Here is a 16,179-nt window from a genome sequence, read left to right on the forward strand (position 1 = left end):
TTTTCGATTTCTTGTGCACCTTTGGAGTTACATCATGGCAAGGTAACTACAACCCAAACCTCTACCAAAGTGATCTTGCCCTTTAAGGCATACTGTCACGTGACCTGTCTAAGTCCCGGAAAAGCTGCGCCGTGATTGAACAGTAGTCACTGTGATTGGCAGATGGGACGAACACTCACCCCAAAATATGATTTACAATTCTGTCCGTATATTGGGACATAACTCGGACGGCAGAATCGGACTTCGCAACGTTCGGCACGGCGACTCGCTCGCCTTAGCTATAGCTCGGCGGTGCCTCTCGTGGCTCAAGTCTGATTCTGACGGCGCGCCTCCGTTGTGATTCGATCCCAGGAGGTTGGGGCTGAAAGTCTAATGATTAGCGAGGCACACCGCTGAGCCAGGTGTTCCAATGGAGTACATTTAAGTACTGTACTTAAGTACAATTTTGAGGTATTTGTTCTTTACCTGAGTATTTCCAATTTCCAATACTTTTACTTCTACTCCACTACATCTCAGAGGCAAATATTGTACTTTTACTCCACTACAATTATTTGAAACTTTTAGTTGCTAGATACTTTGTAGATTTTGACTATTATTACAATACATACAGTACATTAACCACTTCAGCCCTATATACATTTCGGCCATTTGAAAACAGCCGATCTACTTGTAGATCTGCTATTTTCAAAGGATTTGTATACATTTTAACATTTGAAAACGTGTGAAATGGGACCATTCTGCATAATGAGTACTTTCTACTTTTGTACATTTTGATAGCAATACTTTTGTACTCTTACTCGAGTAAATTTAAAATTCCTGACTTTCACTTGTAACAGAGTATTTCTACATTGCAGTATTGACACGTTTACTTTGAATACTTTTTCCACCACTGGTGGTGTGCTTGTTCCATTTGCATGCACTGTGCAGCAGAGCAGTGTGCACTGCAAGCCAGAGAGCAGGGAGCTCTCTCTCTCTCTCTCTCTCTCTCTCTCTCTCTCTCTCAGTTCTGCAACTGGCACCACGGTGACGACGCTATAATCTTATCTCTGTAAACACTATTGTTCTCTGTTCTCATCTCTCTCTCTCTCTCTCTCTCTCTCTCTCTCTCTCTCTCTCTCTCTCTCTCTCTCTCTCTCTCCTCTCTGACAGACCGCAGATCAGTCAGTCAGACAGACAGGCAGACAGTGTCATGGAGGCGATATGGCTCTACCAGTTTCGGCTCATCGTCATCGGGGACTCGACCGTGGGCAAGTCGTGCCTCATCCGGCGGTTCACGGAGGGCCGCTTCGCGCAGGTGTCTGACCCCACGGTGGGCGTGGACTTCTTCTCCCGCCTGGTGGAGATCGAGCCCGGCAAGAGGATCAAGCTGCAGATCTGGGACACCGCTGGACAGGAGCGATTCAGGTAAACTGAATGGACTGAGTGGTGCATGGGGGGGTCTGTCAGAATGACTTATTGTAAGCAAGAGTCAGAGAGAGAGAGAGAGAGAGAGAGAGAGAGAGAGAGAGAGAGAGAGAGAGAGAGAGAGAGAGAGAGAGAGAGAGAGAGAGAGAGAGAGAGAGAGAGAGAGAGAGAGAGAGAGAGAGAGAGAGAGAGAGAGAGAGAGAGAAAGATAGGGGGGAGGACCTCTTCTGATTCCACTTTAGCCCGTAGCACTTGATGTATTGATGTATAACCTCGTGTTTACCTTGCTTACTGTAAATCGCTCTGGATTAAGAGTGTCTGATAAATGCCTAAACTGTAAATTGTAGAGAGAGAGACACACACACACAGAGATCGAGAGAGACAGAGACAGACAGACAGACAGACAGACAGACAGACAGACAGACAGACAGACAGACAGACAGACAGACAGACAGTGAGAGGGAGATATATATTCAAACATAATGTTACAGCCTAGTTTACCTACACATTCCATTAGTCTGGTAGGGCTATATCTTTAATTATAGCTACATTTCTTACATTTTGTTTGTTTGTATTTCACACTTGCTTTGGCTAGTTAGTATGTAAACATGTTTCCCGTGCCAATAAAGCCCCCTTTGAATTGAATTGAACAAATTGAGAGAGCGTAAGTGACAGAAGAAGAGAGAGAGAGATGAAGGAAGGAAGGAAGACAAATATTTCCACCCGAAGCGAGGAACTTGACTTTACACTTGCTGCAGGTGCTTCCTCTACCCACTCAAAAAGAAAATTACACAGTTCATTATTGAAGTTATGCATTATAGGCCAAGGGTTTTCAGGCCGCGACCACCCAAAATAATCCTATTTGAACTGGGGACCCCCCACCCTGACAAGCACTTTAGTTTGACTCGGTTCCACAGATAAATATTGTGAAAATACCCGCCTCTCAACGCACTGCGAGGCGTTGAGAGATCTCTTAGCTTGTAGATGGGGAATTTTCACAATGTTTGCCTATTTCATACGTGATATTTGACAATTTGTCCAATTTGGTATTAAAAATGTCTTAAAAGTCCTTGAATTGTAACTTTAGAATTGTGCAGGTACCCTGTAGGCTATACACTTATACTGTGTGTTGATTTGTTTACTGTTGAGTGAGAAAACTATGTTGTTCATTAAGCTAATCATCTGGGGACCCCCAAAAATAATTTGGGGACCCCCCTGGGGGTCCCGACCCCCCAGTTTGGGAACCACTGCATTAGGCTGTACCTGTCTATTTCAGAGAATGCTCACCAGGAACAAATTCAGTCATTTGGACATAATTGATGTCAGTAAAAGCATACTGCTGCCCTATGAATTCATTGCTAAGCTGTGAAGACACTGCTATCAACACCTGTAATTGGTATTTGTTAAATTAGAGTATTAAATTATGTCTGTTCAATGTTATTTTTATATCATGCGGTTTGCATTGGATGAAGCTATTCTGTGTCTGCATAGTACTCACTTTAAATAATGATTGCTTCTGTGGAAAACCCAATTAACAAAGTAAAAGAAAAAAATAATTATACTGTTATACTGCAGTACTAAAGTAGACACAATGGGCTACTGTGTAACAACTCAGTAATTACTTAATTTGCAGCTTTCTTTTTACATGGGGGTGTTAATGATCGTTTTAATTGGGAAATGGATCACAACGTAATCACATGTTTGCCGTAGTACCTCAGACTATGGGGTCATTGTTTGTGTCAGAGTCAGGGTTAACATTATGGTCAGTCTGTATTGTTATGTCACAGTTAGCGCTGCATGGGCAATTAACTGCAAATATATCTCTAAACTGATATCTATAGAACCAATAACTGACGTAATCATCTATAGAACCAATAACTGACGTAATCTCGCCCATGAACCAATAGCCTACACTGCAAAATAATGTTGAATTAAAGCTGCAATCTGGATCTTATTTGAATGAATAAGATGTTATTTTGACCAAACTGTATGTTAGAGTAGTATGTAAAAAATCACACCCAGTGTGAAGTGGGCGGTGTGGTCATCACAGTGGTCATCACAGTGATGGAAGCTCACTTAAAAAAAAAATTTGCATAGTCCTATTTATAGGTTATTATTTCATCATGTGTCTCGCTAGCCAATCACAGTGCTGAATAGAGTCAGCCAATAGAGTCAGCCAATCACAGTACAGCTAGGGGTGTACTAATGCTAGGGGTGTACTAATTATGAGCCAATCACAGTACAGCGAAGGGTGTACTAATGAGGTGTCCCAACCCCACTTATAGGGGCGGCTACACCGCCCAAAAATACAACTTGCACATCTGCAGTTGTTGGAGCCGGTGATCTCCCTACTTCTCTTCCATTGATACATTTAGACCCTGCTGTCTGGTTGGACACCTACTGGCTTACAAGTAGTACTGCCTGAAGCTCATGAGCTCAATGTCTCCCCTACAGCCAAGCGGACAAACTCACAAACTCTTGTTATAGTTTCTCTCTCACACACAGGAGAAAACATGTTAGCAGAATGCTTTCGGGGCCCAGAGGGCTCCAAACCAGAATGACTACTCAGCAACTTTTTCTTTTTTGTTTGTCTATGCAAAATTAATGGGTATTATTGAAACAGGGACATTATTCAAAGCTAATACAAAAAACACAGTGTGGTTGGCCTGAGCTATGAGGTCACTATCTGAGGTACTGTAGGAGATATAATGTTTCTCTGTTACATACATGAGCGATGCTAAACCAGACAGCATGATGCATTGGCACAGATGTACGTATGTGACCCTTTTTGGGGGTCTTTTTCTGCCTTTTTCGTTAAGTCTACATTGAAGAGAGACAGGAAACAGGGAGAGACATGCAGAAGAAGACTTATTAGGCTTGGGAATTGAACCCGGGACTCACTGTCAGGCATCAGAGCCTATGTGGTATACACGCCTTAATCACTCAGCTGTCAGCACCCTGTTTCGTGGGATAACCATTTAAGCACTATATACTTTATTGTATGACGACTTTCGAAAATAGCCGATCTATAAGCTAACGTGTTGCAACACATTACATTACAGTCATTTAGCAGACGCTTTTATCCAAAGCGACTTACAATAAGTGCATTCAACATAGGTAGGGAACGAAACTACTAATCACCAGAAGTCTTAAGTGCATTTCCTGCATAAACAAGCAACCAAGAGTATACCTAGCGCTAAGGTAAAAGTGCAATATATCAGCTACCTACTTTCTTAAACAGATGAGACAAAATAGCAAAATCAAATGAGCACAAGCTAAAACAAATAAGTGTATTGACTAAACAAGATCCAATAAAACAATACAAAAATAAACGTTGTGAGTTTGTAGATTGGCGATATTTTCACTATACATTTTGGCCTGGAATGACATGCCCAAAATAAGGATCCCAGGTTGAAAGAGGTCAATGTGTTGCATGTCATTCCCTGACTGATATCTTCTCATTAGACTTCTCATTAGTCCTGTCCAGTAAAACAGAGTTAAAGATACCAAACAATTACTCTCTGATGGTTACAGATTTACAACAAAAGATGACTCTTGGTTCAATGACCAAGAGTCCATAACACTGGCTAAATTTTTTTTTTAAATAACTTTAAACATCAACTTTAACAAAATAAAGTAAGAAGAGGTCACGCTCGCTGCTGGTCCCCTTGTAAGTTTGGATTATTTTGTATTGTTCTTATTGAACTTTTAATGTATGTTATTTAATGATCTCTCCTATTTCTTACACACCAAAAAGTACTTGTGGTCAGGAACTGTGTTGTAGGACCCAAAAGCAGGAACTCAGACGAAGCAGGAGATGAGGATCACAAACATAATTTTACTAGTAGGAACAATGCAAATTTACAACAAATACGGAACTCAGAACATTACACTAAACATGATGACAAGGAACCTGACACACAACTTGTGACCCAGCACTGAACACACACAGAAACAAATTCAGCAGCTCATCACCAAACCAGGCTCAGCTGGTCCTCACAGGTGACGGCATTCAGAGCAATCAGACTCATGGAAGAGCAAGGGAGGGGCAGAGGCACACAAACAGTCACATAGAGCGTCGCAGTTCCCGCCCACTTCCTGTTTTTTTTGGTGCCGGAAGAAAAAACTCAATGCATTTTTCCATTGACATTTCCAAAAATATTTATATCTATTAATTTAAGCCTCGAATCAAGCCATCATGAGATGACATGAATCATGACCATAAAACGTTTTTTTCTGTGATTTTTTAAAAAAATATATTTAATTATATGATATACTATATTTAATAAATACCCTTTGTTTTGCCGTTTTCCAAAAAAATAATAATCACAGAATCAAACGTTTTATGGTCATGATTCATGTCATGTCATGATGGCTTGATTCGAGGCTTAAATTAATAGATATAAATATTTTTGGAAATGTCAATGGAAAAATGCATTGAGTTTTTTCTTCCGGCAGGGAACTGCGACGCTCTATAGACGCCGTGGTCATCAATTACACACCCCATGAAGCCTTTAATTCAGAGAGTGAGATTTTTTCCTGAGCCAATAATTTGATGACCGGCGGAGTCTCCATTGAGTCTCCTCGTCATCAAATTATTGGCTCAGGAATTCGACAAAAAACTAAAAAATCTCCATGAATTCAAGGCTTCATGGTGTGTGTGTAATTGATAAGCCATTTTTGGGTGAACTACGCCTTTAATGTGTTTTTTCCCCCTCCTTTTTTATGTACAATGTGCTAATAAACTAAACTAAACTATTTAAAACACACACATCTGTTTTAGCTCATTGACTGCCAAGGAGGTAAACTGGTCTCTCACCTGACAGTGTGATTGGTGTGTCCATAGCAACGGTGACACGCTCCTCAGAGACATGTCCGTGACTCAGAATCGCTTCTTTCCTCCTCCTCTTTTATTTCATCTTCACCTCCTCCTCTTCAACTAGCAAGGACGTTAATCTCAACTGAGTCACTGTCCTTCTATCTGTAAGGTCATCCTCCCTACCGTGTGTGTGTGTGTGTGTGTGTCCTCCCCCGTCTTCCTCTCTTTTGCGAGAGTGCGTCTCTCTCCATCCCTCCTCCGTTTAAAGCAACAATAACAACACACCAGAGACTGTGCCATGTTGTGATCACATCACGGCTTCCGGTGTTGTTTGGCACGACGCTGAAGTCTTCCTCTTCGTCTCTGCTTCTCCTCCACCTTCTCACACGTTTCTCCCTCTGCTTCACACCTCCCCTGTCATCTGTCTCTCTCTTCATCATGTTAATAGCTTTTTCTAGGCCTGTATTTGGGGTGTGTGACTGTGTTTTTGTGCACCAAAAAACACTTTATACATATCTCTCTCTCTCTCTCTCTCTCTCTCTCTCTCTCTCTCTCTCTCTCTCTCTCTCTCTCTCTCTCTCTCTCTCACAGTGGTAAACAAACTCTCAAAAATACTGAGTCATTTGTATATCTTTGTACAGAAGAGAGAAGATGAAAAAGTAAAACATAAGTACAAGAATACGCCCCATGGAGTGAACTTATTCAGAGGAAAGCATGATAGGACCGAATGGATCAAGACAGTCAGAGAGTGCTTGCACAACCATCTAATTGGCCCAATATCAGGATTAGGTTGACCCAAGTTATCAAAGAGAATTCATAAACCACAGGTCTCTCTCTCTCTCTCCCTCTCTCTCTACAGGTTCACTCCTGTAACCTGCTGGTGGACTTCGGCTGTCATGTGTGTGTCCCTATCGCTAACTTATGTCTCTTTTGGTCCCACCTCTCTCTCTCCCTCCATCCGTCTGTTCTCCAGGTCCATCACACGGGCCTACTACCGCAACTCAGTGGGCGGGCTCCTCCTGTTTGACATCACCAACCGACGCTCCTTCCAGAACGTCCACGATTGGCTGGAGGAGGCCCGCAGCCACGTCCAGCCTCACAGTATTGTCTTCCTATTGGTCGGCCACAAGTGTGACCTGGAGGCACAACGTCAGGTGGGCGCTGAGTGCGGAAATTGTCGAGGGGAAGTGACTGTTCATATGAGTGTTAGCTCAACTCTTACGAGTGTAAAAAATTGTCCTACAAAGCCTAAGGCCACCGTTATAAATGTTTCTGCCCAGGCCTGGAATTCCGTCATTTTAGAGAAAACTAACCTGGCCTTAGGTGATGTCTTTTGAGGGCTTACAAAGACCTAGAGGAAGAAATGCCATCAAATTAATAAATGATTACCCACTGGTTATGTGAGCAGTGTTTCGTCTGATGCTGCCCAACAAGAATTCAGAATCTCAAGACAGGAGGCAGAGAAAACGGTGAAATCAGCTGGGGTAGTGCGTGGGCAGCAGGACCACTGTGACCACAGAGCATATCATTTTCTGAGTGCATAAGGCTATAAACTGAGGGGTCATGGCTGCCTGATTTGCACTCTACAAAATCCAAGTACTTATAACTGTTAGTGACAAGTAGTGTAAAGTCCAAATACCAGGCAATGAGGGCAGGGGGAAAGAAGGAACCTGTTTGACAGAGAATTATGAAAATTGCAGTGAATACACATTTTCTTTAGTTTTAAAGTGACCTACTTGTTTACACTGTAAAGTCATCATGTCTCAAGAGCGACTTGTTATGATATCACTTTAATGCAAACGTGCAAATATTAAAAACTACAACACTGACCAACTATATGGACTACAATCGCTAGCACCCACTACAGTAAAGCCATTGGCCGCGTTTCCCAAAGAGATTCGTAGAGATGCTGCGTTGAGCATCTGCGCAGGTTCTACGACGGGTCTTACGTGTGTCCACACAATCTGCGCAGTACCCTAGCAGGCACGTAGATTTCAGCTCATGCGTTGCCTCCGCAGCTTGCGTAAGAGCCTCCTACACAGCTGAGACTCGGTGAACCCTCATTAGTAGCAGTGTTGCCAGATTGGGCTATTTTAACAAAACTCATTGGGCTGGAATAAATAGCCTTGGACGGGCACATCAAATTTGGGCTTGTTAAGTTAAAAACAAGCCCAAATGTAATTATTAAATTAAATCAAATTAAAATTTAAAATGAACATATTTGGCGGGTTATTATTAGCCTCGATCATGTCACCAGACTACGCATAATTAAAGAAATAACCGAATTAAGGAGGGCTGTTTATTGAATTGGGCTGGTTTTAAGTTGTGCTTGAGCTGGAAACTGTCCATCAGATCTGGCAACCCTGATTAGTAGCAGCTGGTTCGTGCCCAACTTGCAATCGCTTCCCACGTCCACGGCGTTGCGTGTCTGCTAAAACTACATTTGGGAGATAGAATGGCGTATCCTACTCTCCTCCTACTTCTGCGAGAGGCGTAGCCCTGCAGTGCTCTCCTACGAAGCAGTTTGTTACTAGCGCCCTGGGGCGGTAGTAACACCGATCGTAGCGAAATAGATCCATGAAAAGACCGACCGACCACACACACACACACACACACACACACACACACACACATTTAATTTATATATGTATATGTATGTATATATACATATACATATACATATACATATATATATATATATATATATATATATATATATATATATATATATATATATATATATATATATATATATATACATATACATATACATATACATATATATATATATATATATATATATATATATATATATATATATATATGCGGCCGGGCCGGTGCGTAACGACAGCTTGCAGATCTTTTTTTTTTTGGGTAGGGTGAGCGTCCTCTATATGCATGAACCCGAAGTTTACAAATTGTACTGTACTCTCACGAATGATCTCTGATCTGATCATCTGATAAAAATATTAAGCAAGCCAAGTTAACTAAAGGACGTAAGACCCCAGTTCCCCTCACAAAGTGACAGCTGACGTCTGCAAGATATAAATGTATATGGAAAAAAATGTTTTTACCAAAAGTCACAGCGTTCAGGATGGGTCGTCCACTAGCCTAGCGGTCTAGGCGCGTGTCACACAATTTGGGAAGCCATCAAGATAGCTGTCGCGGGTTCGACTCTAGTACCGACGACCTTTACTGTGTCTCTCTCCCCTTTTCCTGTCAGTCTATTGTCCTGTCCAAATAAAGGCAAAAAAGCCCCTAAATATATATTTTTAAAAAAGGACGCAGAATGTCCCATTTCCCAAGTTTAATATGTATAAATATATTTTTTTAAATAGCAGATTGCAAGCTCACAACGCCTCTTAAGCTTGTAGATGTAATTTAATGCATAAATATATTCAAACGTTGTATTTAGAGTGGACTGCTTCAGGACATCTGACAGTTGGCTCTGTCACCTCTTATGAGATGATCGGAATTTGCTAGAATTTATAAACACCGGATCCATGCATATATAGGGAAGCAGTGAGCTGGGATTGAACCCGAAACTCCCACTCGCCAGCACGACACGTTACCAGTCATGCTAATAAGCCTGAGCTCGATAGCCAGGTCTTTTGCACGCCCTTTCTCGTTTTGTGTTGTTGAAAGTCTATTCTCGGAGGTGGGAAGCCTCTCAGCACCCCACCTACTCTGTAAAATACACTTTTTGGGCAGAAAATAAAATATGTCAGCGAGACGGAAATTATTTTTATTTACTCCACAGTGCCCTCTACAGATTTTGGTTAATGGCAAATTCAATCCTACAGATCTGTAGAGGGCACTGTGGAGTAAATAAAAATAATTTCCGTCTCGCTGACATATTTTATTTGCTGCCCAAAAAGTGTATTTTACAGAGTAGTTTGGGTGCTGAGAGGCTTCCCACCTCCGAGAATAGACTTTCAACAACACAAAACAGCCTTTGCTTTGGTGAGTAGCGAAATGGTTTTGTTTATTTTTACTACTCTTGAGCACTCGCAGGGCAGCGGAATTCCTTGTACAATCGCAGAGCGAGGGGTCTTCCAGGGCGTTAGAGGGAACACACTAACGCTCTGAACCAGGGCTACGCTGCTTAGTCCTTTATGCATGAACCCGAAGTTTACAAATTGTACTCTCACGGATGATCCGATCGTCTGATAAAAATATTAAGCAAATGGCAAGTTAACTAAAGGTATATAAATGATGCTGAGCTAAACATGTTTCCTAAATTTCGAAGTTTTATAGTTAAACCTTATGATGAAAGTCCCCAGTTCCTCTCACAAAGTGACAGCTGTTGCGCTCAACATTTTTATGAATGGTTAAAAAATCTTTTGAAACTAGCAGATCTACAAGCTCACAACGCTTCACAAGCTTGTAGATCTGCTATTTTCAAAAGATTTTAATACATATTAAATTTGGGAAATGGGACATTCTGCATACCTTTACTTTTGGTATTTTAAGTATATTTAATTTACTTGCATAATGGGGACACTTTAGTGTTTTATTTAACTTGCAGATGTCAACTCACCACTGTAATTTCATTCATAAATATATTATTCAAAAGTTGTATTTGGAGTGGACTGCTTCAGGACATCTGACAGTTGGCTCTGGTATTTTTATGATCCATTTCACTTTCGCAAAGGGTGTTTAAACTGCAGTGTAGCGGCAGACAGCACTACGTAGTTTATGTAGGCTTTACGTAGACTTCGTCCAGGAGGTCTTTACGTCTATGCTGTCTCACGAATGTAGTTTTAGCACACACGTAACGAGAACCTACGACGATGGTATCTCCTGAAGCCAGTTTAGATGCCACGTTGGGGACACACAGCTGCTACTAACGAAGATAGGGTTGCTACTGCGCAGGTGCGTGGAGGCTCTCACGCAGCTTCTAGGCTACGTCTGAGCTCAAATTCGTTTGGGAAACCTGGCCATTGGCTGTGAGTGAGTTGAAAGGTCAGTGATAATAATGAATGGAAATGAATGGTAGAGGCGATAATGTGTATGGACCTTTAGCGATGAACTTCAACAATTGCTCATTGGCCATTGTACATTGTACTATTAGGCCGCAAAATAACAACCTCCATTTTGGATACGGTAGCATTCAAGACTTCAGAATCACCAGGACAACCAAATCACAAGCCATTAAAGGAAACTATAGAACGTTCATGCTGGCTCGGTGACCACTTAATATTGATCCACTTGTGATCTAGTCTCGTGAGCCAGACTGTTGCAATTTTCAAATGCTTCCGTCATACAATCTGGAGCACGGAAGCTCTGAAAATGATCAGAGGATAAAACAGATGTGATGCCTCCTCCCCGCTTCCGTTTCGTCTTTGCAAATTTGTCCTAATATAAAGCAAAATAATCGAAGCATATACAGCTTGCTGCTCATTAGAAATGGAAATTCTAAAATAAAAGTAAAGATATTTTTAAATATATTTTCGTGAACGGAAATGACGAACAGATGACAGCTTCCGTTCTCGGCTTTCGGGAGGTGTAGTTCTAGACTCTATATACAGTAGCATTCGGAGATTGTGGAATAGTTGTCTGGCTATGCAAGACTACTTATGATCTAATGACAAATTAGATTTCTTCTTTTTTTTAAAGATATTTTTGGGGGCCTTTATTTTATAGTGTATTTGGAGCTGGACAGGCAACAGGGAGATAGAGATGCGGAGAGACATGCAGCAACGATCATCCCGGAACGGAACTCGAACCTGCGATGCGCTGTCAGGCTACATTAGAGCCGAAGTGCCCAGACCGCATGTAGGTTTAACTGTAAACTCCTGTTCACGTCTCTCTCTCTCTCTGTCTCCCAGGTGACCCGCCAGGAGGCAGAGAAGCTGGCGGGGGCGTACGGGATGCGCTACGTGGAGACGTCGGCCCGCGATGCCATCAACGTGGAGCACGCCTTCACCGAGCTCACCAGGGACATCTTCGCCCTGGTGCGCTCCGGGGACATCACCATCCAGGAGGGCTGGGAGGGCGTCAAGAGCGGCTTCGTCCCCAACGTGGTGCACTCCTCCGAGGAGGTGACCAAGAGCGACCGCCGCTGTCTCTGCTGAGACAGGGACATGGGAGTTTTTCCAAAACGTTGTATATGCTGGAGTTTTTTTGGAGCGAACGGAAACCGCGAAGAGGAAAGGAGGTGGGGATTGGGGAGGAGGGATTTCGGGAGGGGGATGCAGATCCAGGACTGTATTTGGGGGAGGATCCTGGACAGGAACTCGTTGGCCCGGCCCCCTCCCCTCTGCCGTCTTCTGTTTCTGAACGGACGTTGGGGAAGGTTGATGATGGTGGCGATTCGGAGGAGATTGTTCGATTTAAGGCTGAGAAGAAGTCGAGGTGCCTTTGTCTACACAAGTCCACTGTTTGGCAAAGAGGAAAGGGCACAACAGTGGTTCCCGACTCTTTATCGCCTGCCTGGTTTCCTTTAGGTTCACATTTTTTTATTTTGGCCTGCTAACCTGAAGATCTGTGCTGACAATGGCAGTGGGAGAAAAGAGACTGTCCTTTGGTGCAGGGAAGGGGAGTCTTACCTTAGGACAACGATTCATGACAACGATACATTTTGCTCCATCCTTCTCGTTCTCACTCCCTCATCTCTCTCTCTCTCTCTCTCTCTCTCTCTCTCCCTCTCTCCCTCTCTCTCTCTCTCTCTCTCTAGCTGTCTCTGGTTTCCAGTAAGGCACAGAATATCCCCTTTCCTTTCCTCTGGTCTCCTTCCCTATCTCCTCCTCTCGTTCAATATGCAATTTCAACAATCACACGTGAAAAGATCGCCCATAGCCTTCTGGTGAGATGGCATGCAACACCACTCTTTAGTAAATATTAACCTGAAGATGCGTATTAGTCAGCAATCTCAGGTTCAACCTCTCCTCTCCTCTGTGACTGGGAATTAGGTTTCCTCTGCGACGGCACCCCGCCCCCAATGTTGTTCCCATATTCCACCATCAGAGCTCTGTAAAAGAAGACGTCTAGAACAAAATAGTTCTAGAACAGAAGAGCTCTATAACAGAAGATGTCTGGAATGGAATACAGGGAAGGATAATGCCTAATTTATTCTTTCTCGCATGACGGCATCACGTGGTGATAACAGGAGACCCTACAAGCTCACAAGTTCACACGTCGAGAGCTTGTAGGTCAGCTATTTTCGGCGCGAGGCGCCGCCGTGCGACGAAGTATGAACTGGGTTTAAGGGAGGGCTGTGGTGGATGTGTGTGTGTGTGTGTGTGTGTGTGTGTGTGTGTGTGTGTGTGTGTGTGGGGGCCTGGGCGGTCAAATTGCCTTCACTTCCCAGAACTAATTCTATTGTTGCCAGACATTATTACTCATGGAACTCCTCCTGAGAGAACTATTTGATCCGCCAGTGAGTCCCAGCTCTTGGATAAAATGTCAGTTATCATTCAGCTTCATCACTATTAAATAATGTGACAGTCACCAAGCGGAGATCCATAAAGGACTGCGTTGCCAGGGACAACTGTCTCACCCTCCCCAGGACTGTGTACAGCTAAATGGACCAAGTAAAGGTGGACTGGTGTGTGTGGACCTGAAAGTACACATCCAGTCACCGGCGGTCTCCCTTAAAACGGGGGACTTGTTAATGTGGACAGACACACCTACAGCATAGCTTACAGTTGGATGGCATGTGTCCACCTTAACAGTGGACGTTTGTTTGGAAAACTTTGAGGGATGAAAAAATTACATTTTAAAACGGTTGAATAGAACACTGGAAGGACCGGACCATACGAGAGGAAAACCACAGCAACAGCATACTGTACAAGGAAGGGACACTGGAGGAATGAACTTAAATAACACTACATTGCACGCATACCATACGGATAGGACGCGTGTGTGCTGTTCCCAAGCCAATAGCAGAAGAAAAAAAAACACACTCCCACATCGCTGCGATTTACGCGGAGGGAGCGCTCATTTCGGTTCACGTTATAACCTATTCCGTCCATCGCAGCTTGTTAACTAGTGACACCCTCGCCTAGTTGCTCACTCAGGCACTCTCAGATGTTTTACTGAATTCAAAGTAACAATACCACAACAAAAAAAAGACTTTGTTACAAGTGAAAGCCTGTATTCAAAATGTTACTTGAGTAAAAGTACAAAAGTATTGGCATCAAAATATACTTACAGTACCAATAGTGAATGCAAAAACTTTACAGTTAACCTTTTTCGAAAATACCGGTAGCCAATCTACAAGCTCAAGCGTCAATGCGACGCAATGCGACATTGCGATCTTGTAAATCAACTATGTTCAAATAGAGAAAGTATAGAATAGGGCATAATCGGTTCATGTATGTTTTGTAATAATAATCTAAATCTGCAAAGTAACTAGTAACTAACGTAAAACAGTGCAATATTTGCCTCTGAGATGTAGTGGAGTAGAAGTATAAAGTATAAAGCGTATAAAGCGTTGAAAAATGGACGTACTGAAGTAAAGTAAAAGTACCTCAGAATTGTACTCAAGAGCAGTACATGAGTAAATGTACTTAGTTACTTTCCACCACTGCTCATGAGCCTCAAGGCATCGTCGTTGGAATACAGGAACGCTCGCCGCAGGTCAAATCCGGCGACCTCGGAACGGTCAGCCAAACTATGCCTAAACCTAACCTTATTCCTAAACTTAACCTCAGTAAAACCATGCCTAACCCTAACCTTATTCCTAAACTTAACCTCAGTAAAACTATGCCTAACCCTAAACTTATTCCTAAACTTAACCTCAGTAAAACTATGCCTAACCCTAGACTTATTCCTATCCTTAACCTCAGTAAACGAATACAAGAACCGCTGGGGGCGACCGGCCCGCGGAAAAAATGGGGGCGAATGTGTTTTGGGGCGAGCGTTCCGGTTCCCCGCCGTTGCCGTGCACGTCTGTGATTTAACAAGTCACGCATGTGTTGTAAAACCTTGCACATACACAGGACGTTGAGTGAACCAAAACAAGCGCTCCCTCCCCCCCAAACTATTTGCATGGGAATGGCATACACGCTGGTAGAACTGAACCACACTGTAATCTTTCAGGGAAGCGCAGTAGGACGATATTCTGTACATTCAACAAAGCAACATAGACATAAGACATTGTATCCCGTTTCATTCTCTTCTGAGTGTGTGTGTGTGTGTGTGTGTGTGTGTGTGTGTGTGTGTGTGTGTGTGTGTGTGTGTGTGTGTGTGTGTGTGTGTGTGTGTGTGTGTGTGTGTCATTGTAAAAAAAACAAGTTTCACCCACTACATGGCTTGTATCTAAATTGTTAGGTCGATATTACAGAGATAGATTGCCATTTTCAACTGGACAGATTACGATTCATTCCATTACAGGGGTTCAATTTGACATTTCTTACAAGATACAAGAAGAGTGGGCACTATAAGGAGGAGTGGGCACCTCGGTTTAAGATGTGCTATTTTGTCCAAAATGTTAAAAAAAATGATTATTTGAAAAATGGTCTTAAGTAATGTAAAGTATACAGTACATGATGTGAACATGCACCGGTACATCATTATCAGACTTACATTTTACCTTCAACTTGTTTTGACCAAAATGATTGGATATACAGGTTTTATAGCAATTTGTAGCAATTGTAGAAATATTAGACCTTAATTGTTGAATGTTCAATCATGTTCTACGACCATTTTCCGAATATATATTTTTTTACATTTTGGACCAAATAGATAATTTTACATCGAGGTGCACGCTCTTCCTTAGTGCCCACTCTTACATATTATGTTCCAAAAACATTTAAGCTGAGGTCAATACTTCAAATGGCCTCAAACGGTGACACATTAGGGAGTTCAAATGTTAAGCTTTTGTTTATTTTATATTAAGGGAAATCTATTTTCCATTTAGACATACAGTTGACAGCTATATGAAAACGATTAAAACATGGCAATTCTGACATACTGTACTGCAATATTCTCTATCGTTCACTTTATGAAAA

General features: G+C 42.4%; 1 protein-coding gene across 1 annotated transcript; it reads left to right on the forward strand.

Annotated features, from left to right (window-relative positions):
* Positions 1-1,014: 1,014 nt before the first annotated feature.
* On the forward strand, positions 1,015-15,819 carry LOC308102393 (ras-related protein Rab-39B). Its single transcript, XM_080452088.1, has 3 exons — positions 1,015-1,404; positions 7,197-7,377; positions 12,055-15,819. Exons 1-3 carry the CDS (start codon positions 1,190-1,192, stop codon positions 12,298-12,300), a joined length of 642 nt encoding a protein of 213 aa, XP_080308214.1. The 5' UTR covers positions 1,015-1,189; the 3' UTR covers positions 12,301-15,819.
* Positions 15,820-16,179: the final 360 nt, after the last annotated feature.

This window comes from Gymnoscopelus braueri (genome assembly GCF_963280865.1).
Source record: "Gymnoscopelus braueri genome assembly, chromosome: 15".
Lineage (NCBI taxonomy): Eukaryota > Metazoa > Chordata > Actinopteri > Myctophiformes > Myctophidae > Gymnoscopelus > Gymnoscopelus braueri.

What these genes read in the sequence shown, in the direction of transcription:
- LOC308102393 (XM_080452088.1), top strand. Translation starts at nt 1,190, where the DNA reads ATGGAGGCGATATGGCTCTACCAGTTTCGGCTCATCGTCATCGGGGAC. An exon ending in GCTGGACAGGAGCGATTCAG is followed by an intron (nt 1,405 to 7,196) that starts GTAAACTGAATG and finishes TCTGTTCTCCAG; the next exon opens with GTCCATCACACGGGCCTACT. An exon ending in ACCTGGAGGCACAACGTCAG is followed by an intron (nt 7,378 to 12,054) that starts GTGGGCGCTGAG and finishes TCTGTCTCCCAG; the next exon opens with GTGACCCGCCAGGAGGCAGA.